The 18,525-nt window shown below is 46.9% G+C and overlaps 1 protein-coding gene across 3 annotated transcripts in view; it reads left to right on the plus strand.

The window, feature by feature from the left end:
• Positions 1-18,525, plus strand: part of LOC114703375 (L-threonine 3-dehydrogenase, mitochondrial) — a 30,644-nt gene that overhangs the window by 5,497 nt on the left and 6,622 nt on the right. The window contains exons 1-3 of one of the 3 annotated variants that reach the window (XM_037208467.1): positions 7,898-7,972; positions 8,087-8,495; positions 16,813-17,011. In XM_037208467.1, coding sequence (XP_037064362.1) covers positions 7,968-7,972; positions 8,087-8,495; positions 16,813-17,011 — 613 coding nt within the window. In that variant the 5' untranslated portion in view covers positions 7,898-7,967. Of the gene's footprint in view, positions 1-7,897; positions 7,973-8,083; positions 8,496-16,812; positions 17,012-18,525 lie in introns of those variants that run through there. The other 2 variants (XM_037208466.1, XM_028884186.2) reach the window with 2 other exon arrangements.

Consider the following 18,525-nt stretch of genomic DNA (forward strand, 5'->3'; position numbering starts at 1 on the left):
TTGAAAAAGGAAGTTTAGTGGGATTTTCCTCTTTGATTTAGTCAGGATTTGATTTGTGTTAAGTCAATATCCCAGGAAAGATTTGCCCAGAATCTAATCTCCCACTGTGAAAACTAAAGCAGAGCATTTGCCCACATCTCAGCTGTCAGAGCCCCGGCCCCGGGGAGCTGTCTGGTTCGGCTGGAGCTGCAGTCACTGTTAGACTTGCTGTCCGACCTCATCTGAAGCCGAGGCTGTCCACTCACACTAGTGACAGCTGCAGAGGGTGTGGCCATTCGGCCTTAGATAAAGCTCTTCCTGGGCAAGAAAGTGGGCAGGGGCTAAGGTAGTCCCCACCCCATCTGATTCTGGAAGCTTTGGTCTTCACCAGCAGATGTCGTCCGTCACTGGGCACATCTGGCACAGATGACAGCGTAGGTTCTCATTGTGTCTCAAGATGGCTTCCTTGTACTGTCACCTTGAAGAAAGCGCACTTTCCAGCTGGAATCTTAAGTCACTACCGGAGGTGTTTTCACCGTTTCAGCAGCAAACATCAAGAGACCGGCTCTCCTTCTGTATTTATTGGCAGAAGGCACAGTTTCTTTTCTACTGGGCGTTTCCAGATCTTTCTTCTAATAAACTTGGTTCTGCTTTCACTCTGTCTTGTAATCTACTGTCCACAGCAGTTTTCTTCCTTTGACCATCCGAAGGAAACTCAGGATTATAGAACTAGGTTGTAGACTTCTGAACTACAGCCCCGAAGAGGCGCAGATTGTGCTGGTGGTGAGCGGTACCCGGGGAGCTCACTGTGCACTGCACTGTCCTCATGGAGCCAACTCTCAGAGCCTTTCTCCCCAGCCTCCTGCAAGGCCAAGGACTGACACTGGACTTGTCATAGGATAACATCGGCAGCACTGCCTGCTTCTGTTTGTGAAGGCGGTGGCTCCACTCTTGAACTGCATGTCTTGGGGAACGTAGGGTGTTCCCACAAGTGTATATAGAGCCCTGTTACACGTAGGGTGTTCCCACAAGTGTATATAGAGCACTGTTACACATAGGGTGTTCCCACAAGTGTATATAGAGCCCTATTACACGTAGGGTGTTCCCACAAGTGTATATAGAACCTTGTTACATGTAGGGTGTTCCCACAAGTGTATCTAGAACCCTGTTGCATGTAGGGTGTTCCCACAAGTGTATATAGAACCCTGTTACACGTAGGGTGTTCCCACAAGTGTATATAGAACCCTGTTTCTTAGTCCTTACAGATTGGTCAGGCATATGCTAAAAATAATTGTACATATACAACTTAGTTTAGAATATGTATTTCTTCAGTAGCTCAGCATTAGGATTGTACTGTGCATATTTGAATGTGACTGTATCAAATCACACTGTTATTCATGTCTTACACAATAAAGTTGCACAGTATGTCAAACATGTTTATAATGAATGCTTTGCTGAGACTTGAGAATGCTGTCTGGAACAGTTTTTTATTGTAAGTCTGTCTGTGCATGTGAGTAGGCACACACGTCTACGCTTAGGGAAACCTCTGAGCTTTTGTAAGTCTGTACATTTCACTACTGCCTGTAGTGTTCTCTTCATGAGCTGATTTATGTCATGTAGCTGGAGCCAGTCCCCTGAGTCAGTTTGTCACCTGATATATCACATTGAGAAACAGCCTATTGAGTGTGGTACTGGTCAGTATATAGTATTTCTGTGTCGTGTTCTCCCTCTGCCTCAGGGGACGTTACAAAGATGCTGGTGTTAAAGTTCTAGACAATAGTAATAAAATTCAAATATATTCAAATGCTGCTGTATGGAATCTGATTTTTACCATGTCTGAATATTTGTGAGGGCTTTTGTGTTTCAGTTGAAGTTGCTATATTTCTACATTATTATTATTGGTGGTGGTAGTAGTAGTAGTAGTAGTAGTAGTAGTATGGATATTTTGCCTGCATGTATATCTATGCACTACATTCAGTTCCCAAGGAGGCCAGAAAAGAGCATGAGAGCCCCTGGGACTAGAGATACAGGCAGTTGTGAGCTGCCAAATGGGTACTGAGAACAGAGCCTGGGTACCTGGAAGAGCAGCCAGTGCTTGGCTAGTGCTGAGCCATCTCTCCATACATTGTTTAAAAATTAAGATCTGCAAAACAGTACGGTGATCTCTTCTATGCTGTCCTTCAGGCGCGAATGAGAACATTCCTGCATTTTTTACACTCTGTGTGTGTTGCTGCTACTGTTATTTTGCTAATGTACAAGTAAGCCTCAGATATGACTTCCCTACAAACAGGCATTTACCATTTAAGATTGTGTACTTACTGTAAATACTAATTACTGAGTATGTATATTAATAGTTAATTAAAGTTACAGAGGAAAGTCGAATGCTAGCTATTGAATATAGAAGACATGAGAAAATCATCATCTTTATTGATTTAGGTAGCATCATGGTAAAACTAACAAGCAAAAGTTTGTGGGCACAAGATATTGTGTGGATATACACACTTGGATGTTGTGGGGGTCATAGGGAGAAGCCTGAGTTCCACCTGGTATGTCTTCTTCAGTCACTTTTCACCCTATGTTTTGAGACAGTCTCTCACAGAACCTGGCTCACCCATTTGGTTACATCATCTGACCAGTGAGCCCCAGGGAGCCTCCCATCTCTGCCACACCCATGTTGTGTGTGTGCATACAGATGTGTGCTGTGCTGCCATGCTTGGCTATCATGTGGGTGCTGGAGATCTGAACTTAGGTCCTCAGGATTACATGGCACCCAGGCAACCAACTGATCCATCTCCCTAGACTGTAGCAGACTCTGCCGTCCACAGACTTTTGCCAGTGTCTCACTTTAACCTAAGGACTGTCTGAAAAACTGATCCCAGGTTCTCTTCTCCAACTCTCCTGACCTAGCACAGGCTGAAAGCAGAAGTGCCATAAGAAAGAACAGTCCCTGTGGATCTTAGGAAGGTCGTCAATGACAGCGGGGACAAAGTAAGAGTTCAGAGCAATCTGTGTGTCTGGGGGAGTCCAGAGGGCCATGTGTATGCCAAATGAGAAAAAGTGTGCTCAAAATGTCCCAGGACTTAAAAGCTCTCACACAGGGGCAATCCTTTTCAGTTTGGTGCACACCTAAGTGTGGAGAATACCAGTATAAAAGTGATGTGCAGATGGGAAGAAGTACCCTGGTACATTGTTTGAAGTTGTGTTTAAGGCTCCTGGTAACCAAGGAAATCTTTTTCAAAATAGTACTTGGTAGCTGAAGAGTTTCTCTCCAGGTCCCACCAAGCCCCTGCAGTCCCACAGCCCACTTATAAAATAAACACACACTTATATTATTTATACTGTTTGGCCTAATGGCTCAGGCTTCTAGCTAGCTGTTCTTATATCTTAAATTAACCCATTTCTATAAATCTATAATGTGCCACATGCTTACCAGTATCTTACATGTTGGTACTCATGGTGGCGGCTGGCAGCGTCTCTCTGACTTAGCCTTCCACTTCCCAGAATTCTCTTCTCTCCTTGTCTCGCCTATACTTCCTGCCTGGCTACTTTTATTCAAAAGAGCAAAATAAATTGAAAATAGCTATACTACACAGGATGGAGTCAAGACACTGGACTCATAAAACAAACAACTTTGTTAAATGTGTGTGGCGGGTTAAAGAAAAACATTGACAAGGTACTAAATAAAATAGTGTTTCAACAAAATGGAAATTATAGAAAGAAAATGGAAATCTCAGAGCTGAAAAATGAGCCTGAAATGAAAGACTTAGTAGAAATGTTGAACAATGTTTGACCTAGCAGAAGAAGAGATCAACAGAGCTGAAGAACAAATTACCCAGTGTGTGGAACAGAAGGAAGGAGAACGTGAGCAGACCTGTGGGGCTCCATCAAGTAGTAGACACAATATGGATAACGGAGTCCCAGGAGCAGAAGAATTAGAAGGAAGGGCTGAGCACTCCATATATTTGATGAAAGGCATAAGTATACAAATTCAAGAGGCTGAGCAGCCTCCAATAGAATAAGCTCCAAACCTGTGCCAAGACCCGTTATCCTGAAACGGAGAAGTCTCTCTCTCTCTCTCTCTCTCTCTCTCTCTCTCACACACACACACACACACACACACACACACACACACACACTTCAGAAAGCCATAATGACTGGTCTTCAGTAAGAAATTTATGAACTAGTTTCTCAACAAAAGCCACAGAGCCCACAGATCCACAGATCAATGGCATGATATTGAGAATCTGTCAAAAAGAAGGGAAATCCAGATGTTCCTAGATAAAGGAAAACTGAGGAAATTTGTTACCAGTGAATATGCCCCACAAAAAAACTAAAGGAAGTCATCCAGGAAGTGTCAAGGTGTGCCAGGGAATAATTATTTGAATCCATATGGAGAAAAAAAAAAAAGGCATGTCTCCGGTATATGTGATTACAAACGCAAATATAAAAATCATTGCTACTGTGATTTTAGTTTGTAAATTTTTTTTAAAGATATGTGAATGAAAAGCCAAGATTATTAATCTATGTTAAGGAGTTGATTACCACTAAATGTGACCTTTGAAGAGTGCTCACAGGAGACCTGCAGGGTAAAATAAAAGGGTATTAGAAAATAACTTAAATGTGAGTGAGTGAATGTTTATCTTTGATAAGAGGAAACGAGAGGGTAAATAGAGAAATCAAAATGGTTGCAGTTTGGATTGTAACTTCACATGTTTGCAAGAATAAAGAAATGCATAACATTTAATGTGTATTGTGTATAACGATTTGAGGCATCGGTGAGGACCTAATTAACATACCAATCAAAATTTACCAACCCATCCTAGATCATTTGAACACAGATCTCCCCATTTTCCCTCTTAAAATTAACACTTGCAAAGCTATATGCTGTTGTTTCTGCCCGATGAAGATTCAGTCACCTTGTCTCTTAGCCATGTTTAATAAAAGATCTCTTTGTGTTTGGAAATTGGTGTTTGGGTGTGGTCTGTGCCCCTTCCAGGGTCCAGAGGGGAGTACTCCTCGGTGCTCTGTGCTCCAGTCTCTTCAGTAGGGACTAGAGGATGCTTATACACTTTTTAATTGTTTGGGTTTGTGCTGAGAGCCAAAGCTTCCACAGGGCAAGTGAGGGAAATTCTACCCTCAGTGTCTAAGCTGGGCTCACAGAAGCTTGCTTAGCTGACTAAGGGCACAGGACACGGGGGGGGGGGGGGGGGGAGGGGAGGGGACGGGGGGGGGGGGGGACGGACGGACGGACGGGGACGACGACATAGGACACAAGGCAGGCACAGGCTTGGAGAGCCAGGCTGGTACAGGAGCCCATGGTTCTGAAGCCAGGAAGCTGCCAGCAGGGTGCTCCCAACATGGGACTGGCTTTCTTAGAGCCTTTTAGTTACCCAATCAGGATTCAAACCTAGTAGGCCTTGCTGTACAGGGGAAACCAACCGTTATCACTTTAGGGATGTTGGAAGGGCCTTAGAGCTGTGTCCCCCACACTCTGGAGCCCATGGATCACGTGGAGGTCTTGTTACAAGGCAGATTCCTCTGTTTTGTGTTTGGGCCCTGTCTTTGTAATGGTTTCTATTGCTGTGAAGAGACACCATGACAACAACTCTTACAAGGAAAACATTTAATTGGGGCTGGCCTACAGTTTCAGAGGTTTAGTCCATGATCATGGTGGGGAGCATGGTGGCATGCAGGCAGACATGGTGCTGGAGAAGGAGCTGACAGTCTTACGTCTTGATCCGCAGACAAGAGACTGTGATACACTGGCCAGGCTTGAGCTTCTGAGACCTCAAAGCCCACCCCCATGGTGATACACTTCCTCTAACAAGGCCACACCTCCTAAAAGTGCCACTCCCTTTGGGAACTGTTTTCTTTTCTTTTCTTTTCTTTTTTTTCTTTTTTTTTTTTTTTTGGTTTTTCAAGACAGGGTTACTTGGTGTAGTTTTGGTGCCTGTCCTGGATCTCACTCTGTAGATCAGACTGGCCTCGAACTCACAGAGTTCGCTCCTGACTCTGCCTCCTCAGTGCTGGAATTAAAGGCGTGCAACACCACCACCCAGCGGGAACTGTTTTCTTTCAAACCACCACAGGCCCACTGCTTGCTCTGGGATCACACTGTGAGTACCAAGCCCCTGGTGCTTGGAACCCTCACTGTGTTACTGAGGTTTTTAGGCCTTGGAGCCTTAAAAAACTAGGGTTGGCCATCCACCCTCAATATGCTTATCAAAGAGACCCGTAATAGTGAAAAGCAGAGGAAGAGTTATTCAACATGACCACACTAGGAACAGGAACACACACGAGATCATGCTGACAAATAAACACAGCTCTCACAATGGAAAGGAAGTTGGTTCTAGAGCCAAATATGAAGACCATGGACCAGAAACAGAGTCAGGAGACCCTAAATGTCATGTTCCAACATGGCAACAGTTTCATGAAGATTTTATAATAACAAAACAAGAATGATAAATTTTAGACTTTTGAAAGATATTTCATTTTATGGATATTTTGCCAGCATGTATGTCTGTGCACTATGGTGCACCAGGTGGCCCTGCGGGTTAGAATGTGTAAGATCCCCTGGAACTGGAGTTACAGATGGTCCATAGCCACCATGTCAGTGCTGGGAATCAAAACCAGGTCTTCTGGGAGAGTTCTTGGTGCTCTGAACTACTGAGCCGTTTCTCCAGCTCAAATGAAGACATTCTAAAACACAGGGGTGGGAACATGAGGTAGGCAGTGGCAGCGGAGACAGGAAGTAGCTGCTATAGCTCTCAGACAGTATTGGAAGACAGTCTTGTTTGGATTTGTACTAGCAGCTTTCTATTCCTGTGAAAAACACCATGACCAAAATCAACTTGGGGCCTAGCCGTGGTGGCCCACGCCTTTAATCTCAGCACTAGGGAGCAGAGGCAGGTGGATCTCTGTGAGTTCAAGGCCAGCCTGGTCTACAGAGTGAATTCCAGGACAGGCTCCAAAGCTACAGAGAAACCCTGTCTTGGAAAACCAAAAAAAATCAACTTGAGGAGAAAAGGATTAATTACACTTTACAATTTATAATCCAGTGGTTCTCAAGCTTCCTAATGCTGAGACCCTTTAATGCAGTTCCTCGTGTTGTGGTGACCCCCAACCTTAAAATTATTTTTGTTCTACTTCATAACTGTAAATTTGATACTGTTATGAATCATAATGTAAATATCTGATATGCAACCTCCCAAAGGGATCACACAGATTGAGAACCACCGTTACAGTCTGTCTTGAAGGGAAGCTCGGACTGGAGCTTAAGTAGAGACCATGATGGAACACTGCTCACTGGCTTGCTCAGCCTGCTCTCTTACACAACCCAGGCCTACCCGCTCCGGGGTGCCATGTACACAATGGGCTGGGCCCTGCCACATCAATCATCAATCAAGAAAATGCCCCACAGACTTACCTACGGGCCAATCTGATGGAGGTAATTTCTCAGTTGAGGCTCCCTCTTCCCAAATTAAGTCTAACTTTGTGTCAAGTTGACAAAAACCTAACAGCACAGGGTTGGTGGATCCTAGGGGTCTTGTTTGTACATTCCACAAGGATTTACCTAATAGTCACAAGGATGTTAGGTCACACAGAGGGGTGGCAGTAAATGGCTATCCAGGGACTAAAATAACCTGAGACAATCTTGGCGCCTAATCCTGGCTTTCCACAGTTAATATGTCTGTCAACCTTGGGGAATGTTTAACATTAATGCTGCCCCACCCCCACCCCCGCACTGCTCCACCACCCCTTTCTGGGGAATTCACTTCACATCCCCAAGTCCAACTTTCAGGTACTAGCCTGAGAGATAGCTTGACAACCTGAGTTCAATCACCTGAAGCCCCACGTGCATGAGGTGGCTCATGCCTATGCCACCTCCTGTAATTAAATGTAAAATGTTTTTGCTCAGGCTGGACGGCTACAATATTGGATCACCGAAGGAGATACACCCAGGCTCCTTCACCTCCAGATGGGAGTTGATGGGGTAAGATGAAGGCTGCCACTCGGAATTTCTAAGCCCTCCCTGACCAGATGATGCCCCATCCTGCTTGGTCCTTGCCTTGGAAGCCACTTAATTTGACATCGGTGTTCCCAGCAGGAAACTACAAGGTCTAAGAGACTGGCTCTCGGCGTCCGTGTCACATTTCCAGACATCGGTCCGGAGCAGATCTTTCCAGCTGCGGCTTGCATGTCCCGAATTCGAACCCCTGCCAATTGTGGGAGGGGGCTGGGGGAGGAGTGGTCGCGCCCTGGTGCAGCCGCGAGGGCAGCTCTGTCCCAGCATACGGTGTGGGCTCGCCACAGGCGTCCGGGGGCGGAGGGGAGGTGGCGGGGTATGGCTCCAGGCGGCTTGGGCGGAGCCGGAGGCGGGCAGCAGGGGGGAATTCTACCTGGCTGAGCAGATTCAAGGCGGAGAGAGGATAAAGGGCGGAACCAACCTCCTGGCTCCGCACGTGCTGCGCCGGCTCCAGCGTGGCGTTCTTAGCATCCAGTCTTGGCGTCTGCAGGTCAGTGCGGGAGTCGATCCGAAGTGTCTCCTGCCGCGCCTCTCCTCGGGGACGGGACCCCCTTTCGGGGCTCAGGACGACCAGTGAAGCCTGCTGCGTGGGTTGGGGGTCCAGGCAGCTGCAGGGCGCCACTGCTACGCTGACCCGGGTGGCGAGAGGTGGGCGCCCGCGCACCCCGGGGTGACAAGGTGGGGCCCGCTCCCTCCTGTTCAACCTCCCAGCAATAGGAGTGGGCACGCAGTTCCCAGAAAACTGGTTTGTCTAGTAATCTGGGATGCGATCTCCGAGGAGATGGGTTGGGAGGGCCCCCACACCTTTTTCACCGGGAGCAGGTTGAGGCTGGCTGTCCCAGGTTCCCGCGGTAGTTTCCCAACCCCAGGAGGAGAAGGTGAGTCGGACCTCCCTCTAAGACCCTCTGTAGCTCACTCTTGAAGCTTTCTTGCTTTCGGTGATCACTACGTAAATTCCAAACTTTTTTAAAAAATGACGTGGATAGGGTTAATTAACATGGGCAGAGCCTTTTGCCAGGTGCCTTCCTAGGTTGTCTGCTTATATTAAAACCACTCAATATGGTGACTCTGACGTCCGATTTCGGAGAATAAGGATGCAGGAAACCACCTAGGGTCAGAGAGAGCCTGATAGTGCTCAACCTGGTCCTGATCCCCAGGAAATCTCCGAAATGCTGCTCTGGGCAGGCCGGAGGTGCCTTAAGACTTTCGTGTATGCCCTGATCTTATCTTTCTTTTTTTAAAAAAAACATTTCTTTATCTCCCTGCTCTTCCTCATGTGTGTGGGTCACCTGCCAAGGTGCATGTGTAGAGATCAGAGGACAATTTGTGGGAGTTATTTCTCTCCTTCCATCATGTGGGTTCTGGGAGTTGAATCAGTGGTGGCATGAAGGTTTGCGACTCAGAAGATCGCTCACCTCCTTTGGTCATTGATGTCCACTTTACCTTGGACACTTGATCCTCCAAAACGGAAGAAGACTCCAGCTTCAGGGAAGATGATAGGGTTAAAAATGAATTCTGGAAAGCAGGTGGTTCACAAGGCCCAGGAGTTAGGAAGTGCCTGGCTTTTCCATGGTCCCTTGCTGTTAAAATGGTGCCCTTACAGCTTAAAATTCAGACTGCCTTGACTGTTTCTTATTGGTTGTGGAAGTTCTGTGATTGTGTGTGTAAACCCAGTGATAATGAAGATGGGTGTGGCTGACAGTAGCAACGAGCATGGGGAGAGAACACTGGAGTCAGGATGCTGCCACCCAGGCAATGCTGGCCTTTCCTAGACAGGTTTCTGGACACGAGGCTAACCCTACTTTAGGATTAGCAATGAGAACACAGAGAAGGAACTTTCCTGTAGAGACAGCAAAGAAAGATAAGGGTGTGGGCAGGTTTGAGCAGCAGGGGGCTGTGCCCTTCAGGGAGGGATACTATAGGGTTTGGGGTCTGCCTGGTGTTGCGGCTCCTCAGTGCCGTGTGTGTGTGTGTGTGTGTGTGTGTGTGTGTGTGTGTGTGTGTGTGTGTGTGTGCAGACCTTACCCCAAGTCTGAGAGCTCCTCACACTCTTCTGTTTAACTGTGGCTACAGGCAGCTAACAATAGACTTATCACATGAAGCACTTTTTAAGTTAGCAACGCGGGACTGCAGAGATGGCTCAGAGGTTTAGAGCACTGGCTGCTCTTCCGGAGGTCCTGGGTTCAATTCCCAGCACCCACAAGGCAGCTCACAAACAACTGTCTATAATGGGATCTGATGCCCTCTTCTGGTGTGCAGGTATGCATGCAGGCAAAGCACCCATATTCATAAACTACACAAATAAAAGACCTTAAAAGTTACAGTTAGAAATTCAGGGTGGTCTTGTGCTGGCTGGTACACTCCAGAAAACTGATGTCTCATCCTTGTGGAAAAGGCTATTTCTAAAGACTCTAATATGCCGGAAACAGAACTGTTTCTCCCCCGTACAGTTGTGATGGAATCCGCTTCCCCGAGGTAAAGCTGAGTCGTTTTTGTCTGAGAACAGAGTCAGAGTGTGGACACAGTCCTGGTGGCTTCTGCTCTCGGTGTGCTTCTCCTATGCTGAGCTGCTGGAAGTGCCCTCTGGGGATGCAAACACTGTCTCCTCATCCTTTGCAGTTAAGGTCTATTAGGTGCTTGGATCAGTCTGCTATTTGATTTTAAGAAAGAGGGATTAAGATCTTTGTTTGCTCTTTGCAAATTTACTTTCTGGCCCAGCAAGCTGTTCTCAGAGTGTGACCCGGAGAACTGTGGAGATCCCTGAGATCTTTGTGGAGTCCACAAGGTCAAACCCCCTGAGGAGGAATGCTGCTATTTGCATATCTCCCCAGTGCATTAGGGGTTTCTCAGAAGATCTATGACTGAGTTTGGCCTCTGGCAGCTGATGAGGGGTATGCTTGAGTATTCTGTTTCTAGAGTCTTGTAAGGTTCTAAGCTTTGGGGGTAACTATGTGTTTTTAGGGATGAAAGTGCTTTGCTCTACCGTACTTTTCCAAGTCCATTCTTATCTCTGTGGCTTTGGATTCAGGTTTTCCTGCATCTATAGGGAATGGCATCAAAAGGCAAGCGTACTTCATCGTGACTGGAGTATTGTACTAATGTTTAAATGTCAAATTATCTTTAAATTTAATAATACTGCAATATAAGAATGTCCGTTTGTGTGTTTTAATGCTAAAGAGTGAATGAATTGTTGGCTTGCCAGGGGATAACAGAAAACTTGACCTTCCAGCCCACAACTGTCAGTGAGCATGTACGCTGAACCACTTCCCTGACTTATGGAGGGGAGTTTGTCCAGAGAAATGAGCAAAACTGAGTAAGAGGGGCTGAAAGGGTCCCTTGGCTCCCTGTGTCCCTGTGGATCTTCTGTCGGCCCGCTGTTCTAAATAACACAGTGGTGCCAGGAGCATCATTTCAAGACAAACCATGTAGAGCCCTCTGAGAAGTGTGAACCTGAATGGCTTAACTAGAGAGTTCAGACTCATTAAAAATCCCACATTGTTTTAGATTTTCAGACTAGAATAAGTTGTTGAAGCATCAAGCGGGACAGGTCACCAGACTGAGCATCAAACCACACAGATAATCAAATTGCACTGTCCAGAGACATAGTGACCTCCTGTTGAGGGGAAAGGACACTGAAGGGGGGGGGGTCACAGCACTTCTCTCCAGTGGTGGATTGACTGGAGAGACTTAGCTGCATACGAAAAGACTGAGTGAGTGTTGTGAAGTGTTTTTTCCTCAGAAGTCGACCAATTTGCAGCCGTGGCTGGATTCACAATGTTACTTGTGTGCTTAAGAATTCATGTCAGACCAGTCACAGGAGAGACTCTTAGTAGGTGGTTGGAAACAAAATAGCCCAAGTGTTAAATTACCTTTTCACACTCTGGAATGGGGTGGGGGGTTGGGGGGGTGGGGCGGTGAACTTGTGTTGATAGTTCAGAGGAACTGGTGACTGCTGGTGCTTTTGTATCAGTCAAGACCATTCTGCACACTGCCAAGAGTCACTGTATTCCTGGTGGCTGTATGCTGGCAATGGAAAGACAGAACTGGGGAGTTGGAGAGATGACTCCACAGTTAAGAACACTGGCTGCTCTTGCAGAGGACCTGGGTTTTGTTTCCAGCACCCACATGGCAGCTCACAACTGTCTATAACTCCAATTCCAGGGGATCTGATGTCCTTTTTGAGTCCTGCAGGTTCTTGCACGCACATGGTGCACATGCATATGCTTAGGCACACATACATACCCATAAAGTAAAAATTAATAAGTCTTTAAAAGAAAGAACTGAAGGACCACACCCGCCTAGCTTTCAAACAGAAGTAATTACTGGCTCTAATCACTTTCACAGCTTCCTTAAGAACTTGGATGTTCTGAAGCCTTGGCTTCTGAATGCAGGTCTTTACAAGCTGGTGACTGGAAGCACCCAGGAAGCTCCCCTCTATTATCAAGTGTGATGTTGTCTTGCTGTAAAGCATTTGCAGGACTGAAGCGTGAGCTGAACCATCAGTTCTTGTTGATAGAACATTAGCGCTGCTGGAAAGGACTGGCAACGTGGGGAATTTGGCAGGTGTATTCCAAAACTGAACAGAGTTGTCTGTCCCTGCAAAGGAACAAGGACAGGGCTCATCCCCAACACCTAGGAGTTTCATGGCATTTGCCAATGTGGCTTTGACATTGCAGAGTGAAGCACGCTAACATTTACTTGGAAGAAGTTCGTGACTCCCCAGACCAACATTTCCCAAAAGTCCACAGTGCATGGAGCTCAAAACAGGCTAAGAGAGCTGGGCGTAGTGGGGCAGGCCTTTAGACTCCAATACTTGGGAGGCAGAAGCAGGCAGATTAATTTGAGTTCAAGGCCAGTCTGGTCTTACACAGTGAGTTCCAGGGCAGCCAGAGATACATAGTGAGACCCTGTCTCTAAAATACCACCTCCAAGATGTGTTGGACAGACCAACAGACATAAATGCAGCAAGGTGAGCAGTGATGACATGTCGGATCCTCCATACAGCCAGCCTTGGAGGAGGATTAAAGGGGCTGAGAGATGGGGCAGTTTTACTATAAAGGGCTTGTCATGCTTATGTGAGGACCAGTGGAGTTCAGATCTCCAGAAACCACCAGGTGCAAAGTTCCATGCTGGGGAGGAAGCTGGGCAGGGGTGAACAGAAAGGCCCCTGAATTTCATTATCCAGACAGAATTAATGATCTTCAGGTTTAGTGAGAGATTCCCTCTCAGAAACTACTGGTGGAGAGAGGAATGGAGGACAGACACCCAACCTCCACACGCATGGGCATGCACATCTGTGGGCATCCTGGTACTAACGAGTCCGGTCAGAGACCACACAAAGTTAAAGGCTAGTTAACCTTTGAGCTTTAGGGAAGTATCAAAGATGTATCTGGAAACATCCACTTCTCCCACCACTTTGCTGTGCGGGTTTCATTGTCTTCAGCTACTTCAGTGAAATCTCAAGACAGATTGAGCATGGAGGCAAGAATGAGAAGCAGCTGATGTTTGACAATTGACTCTTCTTGCTACATGGTTTCTGGTTTTGCTTTGGAAAATCTAGTTTCTTTTATAAGTGTGTGGATGTTAACATCATTACATGAATTAATAAAAATAAACATCTCATTTAATAATTTTAACAATATTTAATACAGTAAATATTGATGGATAGATGATATTATTCACATATACTTTTCAGTCCACAGTTGTGTGTGTGTGTGTGTGTGTGTGTGTGTGTGTGTGTGTGTGTGTGTGTGTGTGTTTCAAGACAGGGTTTCTCTCTGTAGCCCTGGCTGTCCTGAAACTTGCTTTATAGACCAGGTTGGTTTTGTACAAATAGATCTGCTTGCCTCTGCTTCTAGAGTGCTGGGATTAAAGGCTTTTGCCACCACTCCTGGCCTTCAGTCCACAATTTTTAAGAGTGTAAAGGAGACTGGGTGTGGTAGTACACACCTTTAATCCCAGCACTTAGGAAGCTGGCAGATCTCTGTGAGTTCCAGGCCAGCCCGGGCTACACAGTGAGACCCAAAGTAAAGGAATCTTGAAATTGGAAATTTTGAGGGCTGCTGCCTTGAGTCTAGTCGTGTTCATGCAATAGCAGAGACTCGTGAGAAATGCACCAGTGGATCATTTTACCACTACCCTAATTGGTTAGAACATCCCTTTATGATATTGAGTCACCATTGTCTGTGTGGCCTACTGTGAAACAAAATGGCTTTATGCAGCACATGGCTCTGTCAAGATGAATCGGGCAGTGATACGACAGTGGTCTTTACTTGGAAAAGAGCACTGTGGGCAGACGTTTCTGTTGCTCTGACCTGATATCCCCATGATATCCCATCATGGACTCTCCTGCTGGAGGACAGGGCATCAGGCACAAACATACCACAGCAGGACAGTCCTGCCAGCCTGTTGTCTGTTACTGAAAAGGAACAAGGACAGGGGCTCATCCCCAACACCTCTCTCTCTCTCTCTCTCTCTCTCTCTCTCTCTCTCTCTCTCTCTCTCTCTCTCTCTCTCTCATTTTTGTTTTGTTTTATTTTGTTTTTCCGAGACAAGCTTTCTCTGTGTAGCTTTGGTGCCTGTCCTGGATCTCGCTCTGTAGACCGGGCTGGCCTTAAACTCACAGAGATCCACCTGACTCTGCCTCCCAAGTGACTGCTGGGATTAAAGGCGTGCGCCTGCGCCGCCGCCGCCGCCCAGCGGGAGAGTTTTCCTCAATGGCATTCCTCTGAGGGCGGTTAAGGAAAGTCTCAGGAGTCCCCTGTAATATGGCCAACACTGGTTACCTCTTTTCAGTTGCTAACCTGGAGCAACGAAGCCAGTGATATGCCCGTGACAGGAAAGCTGTCTTGCGGGCTCATTTATGAGTGAGCTGGAATGAAGGGCCTCAGCTTCACTACAGAGCATCCCCTCCACCCTACCAGTATTTTAATCACCTTAACTTTTCATGCTAACCCCACCCCACCCCCATGATTCATAAGGGTATAAAACGTTTTCTCAAGCTGGTATCCTTTTACTGCACACGCTCATGAAACATTATTTGGGGTATTTCAACCTGTGTTCTTGGGTTATTTGGAGGGGAACAATTTCATCCATTGCAGAACAAAATGTCCTAAATCAAGGCACATTTTCAACCCACGGGTGGAAACACCAGCTAGGTGGGTTACAGCAAAGCAGAGACATCTTTGCTATGTTTCAGATGCTATCTGGTGACATTCTTAGCTTTAGGGTTGGTGGCATTTAGTGGTCTGCTAAGTTAGTACATTCTACAAGGATTTACCGGATAAGTCATGTTAGGTTAGACACGGTGGAGGGCAACAGGTGGCTGTTTGCAGAGACTCATGATTTAAAATAAATTTAAATTGGTCTTTAGTTCTGAAACACCCCAGCTCTCCACAACTACAAATTCTAACTGTTCAACTGTCTGTGTAGTCTGTATAGGTGTGGCTCCTTTTTTGGGGGGGGGGATTTTCAGTTCACAGTGTAGACACAAGTGTGTGTGTCCGAACCTCTTAACTTCCTGTGACAAGGAAAGGGTCCACTGTCAGCTGGTAGTGGAGGAGAGGACAAGGAGGAGGGAAGTAAATGCACATTTGGGGTCATGGAAGCGCTGGGAAATGGTTTTTCTAAATGAGCCTTTCAAAGGACGGACGTGGGATTCAAACGGCTGCTGCTCACAGCTTACTGGATATTGCCGGGCTTTTTTTCTTTTAGCCATCTGCTTTTCTAGTCTGGGTCATTCCAAAGATAACATCTAAAGTGTTAGCACAGATGGCCAATGCTTAGCTATTTAGTCTGGGACCTGCTTGTCCCCTCAGATGGTGTATGCACAGGTTAATAGCAACTAGAGTCAAGATTGCAAGCCCTCACCTGATCTGGTGGCTGGTTTGTTTTGGTTTTGGTATGTGTGTGTGTGTGTGTGTGTGTGTGTGTGTGTGTGTGTGTGTGTGTGGTGATATTTGTAATCTACAAAATAAAGCTTGCCTGAAGCTCAGATGACAGCCAGAGAGTTAAACGCAGAGGTCAGGCAGTGGTGGCACACACCTTCTTTAATCCTAGCACTTGGGAGGCCGAGATCTGTCTAGATCTCTGTGAGCTCAAGGCCACACTGGGCTATAAGAGATTGATCCAGTCTAGGAGAGAAACAGAGCCAGGCAGTGGAGGCACACACCTTTAACCCCAGTTAAAGCACACACGCCATTAATCCCAGCACTAGAAAGGTTGAGATTGGAAGTAAAATGGCTGGGCGGAGAAAGCCATATGGGGCGTGAGGAGACAGGAACTCTCAGCCTTTTGGGCTGAGGACTCAGGGACATTCAGTCTGAGGATTTGTGGAGGCAGGATTGGCTGAGGAGTTGACGAGGTGAGAAGTGGCTGTGGTCTGTTCCTTTGTCTCTCTGATCTTTCACCATTTACCCCAATATCTGGCTCCAGGTTTTTATTAAGACCATTTAGGATTCGGGTTTTTATTAAGACCATTTAGGATTTGTGCAACATTTTGTTGTTGTTGTTTGGTGTTTGTCGATTGTGCATTAACCCCCACTGTAGCCTGGCACCTGGTTTGATTTCATTGTTACCCCAGGTTAGTTTTGTGTGTATCCCCAGGTTACATTTATCCCTTTGTCCCTGGGCCTAACTTGACTGGCTTCCTATGGGACAAGTCAGAGGTTCGGTTTGATGCCTTCCTGAATCACCAAAGAAGCCTTGGCTTCCGCACTGGCAACTGTGGTGTGATTTCAGGAGAGCAGCGCTTCCAGGGGCTGATGGATGTAAGGTTAGTAATGGATTCTGTCCTTCCTTTCTCCCAGGGTATCAGAAGAGCAGATCGGGTCCTCGGGATGTTAAAACAGGTGGCCAGAGTGACGGCACAGAGCAAAGCCTCTGGCTGCTCGCAGCTTGTCTTGCCCTTGCGGTTTCTAGGCAGGTCCTCTCGTCAAGTCCCAGCAGATGCCAACTTCCACTCCACCTCGTTCTCCGAAGCAGAGCCTCCCCGGGTCTTGATCACAGGTTGGTTTGTCTCCTCCTCATCTGTGGCATGAGCCTTGCTTTCTCTGAGACGCTTCTTGTCGTGTGCTGTGCTTCAGAGCGGCTGTCGGGAGACGCCGGAGCTGGATTTCATGGTTGCACTGGGAAAAGGGGTCTCTGAGTAAGGCATGCCATCCCAAATAACTTTTTCTTGGGGAGGCAACCCTTTTCTGATCAGATACAGCCCTTTTTGAAACATTCTGGGTTAGGATTCAAAGGGATTGTTCTTTGGGGGTAAAGGGTTTATTAGAAGGATCGTATACATTGTAGACAAGGAGACAGAGGCATGGCAGGGCTCTGAGGAAAGTGTCCAGGCACAAATGGCAGAGTGGGGGTCTCTTCCCACAGGTTTCAGAGGATGGAAGGGTCCTAAGTCACATCGTCCATGAGCAGCCTGAAGTACATGCCTGCAGTCCAGGTGTCTCTTAATTAGCTATGAGGGCGAGGAGGGCAGGAATCCAGAAACACAAGTTACTTTAATTCTGAAAACCAAATTACTGCTGTTTTGAGACCATCTAAGGGTCTGGTCGGGGTTCGTTTTCTTTGCCATTCAAGAATGAAAAGGCAGGAAAATTCTCAAGCTTGACAGGTAGCAAGCAGCAGAGGAATCTTAAACATCCGACAGCAGTTGGTGGACAGAATCGGCAGCTGCAGAAAGGCTTTTCTTAGGGGTGAGGAAACACATACAGCAGGCACACAGAGAAAAAGACCCTCTGCAAGGTCGGGGGGGGGGGGGGGAGGGGGAGGGGTGGACCCTGATTTAGGACTGATCAGTTTGAAGAAAGACAGCCCAATTGGCTCACAACTGCTGTGTGACATGTCCTGATCCAGCCTTGAATTTGTTGAGCCATTCCATCTTCAGGGGCCCTACTGGAGGAAGAAAGACCCACAAGGCCTTTGTTTTAAGCTGCCAGGCTTTTGCCTGAGGTCAGGAGGGTGAGGAAGAAGCCAGCCATCTTGGAAATTCACCATCTTCGCTACCCAGCAATGGCCTCTCTCGCTATCTGACGGCCCGCCAGGGAGCCTGTCTAATGCCAGTTTCAGAAGTTAGCAGTGCAGCTAAAATGGAGAAGCATTACAAGATGGTGTGGTCCTGGCTGACGTCTTCCATCGTTGGCTTCCCCTATTCATAACTATGTGTTGCCTATGTTTCCTTTCCCTAATAAAATCTTGTTTTCTGTCCTGGAACTTGATTTCCTTTCATAAGTCAGGGCAACAAAACTGAATGGATAGGGAGGGTGCCAGTTCTGGAACACATCTTTCTCCTGGGCATATCTTTCCTTGGCCAGATTCCCCAGCCCAAGCCCAGAATCACCCATCACAAACTGTTACTGAGCTCTCACGCACTGGAAATAAGATGGGATGTAAGCGCTGCCCGAGCTTCTTGTTGCTGTTGAGCCCCTCACCACCAGACCCACTCATTGATCCTCCTCCTCCAGAATACACAGTGCCTGGCCCCACCCCCTTCACTCTGCATTCCGCGTTGTCACTGACAG

The sequence above is a fragment of the Peromyscus leucopus genome, chromosome 9 (assembly GCF_004664715.2).
Source record: "Peromyscus leucopus breed LL Stock chromosome 9, UCI_PerLeu_2.1, whole genome shotgun sequence".
NCBI lineage: Eukaryota > Metazoa > Chordata > Mammalia > Rodentia > Cricetidae > Peromyscus > Peromyscus leucopus.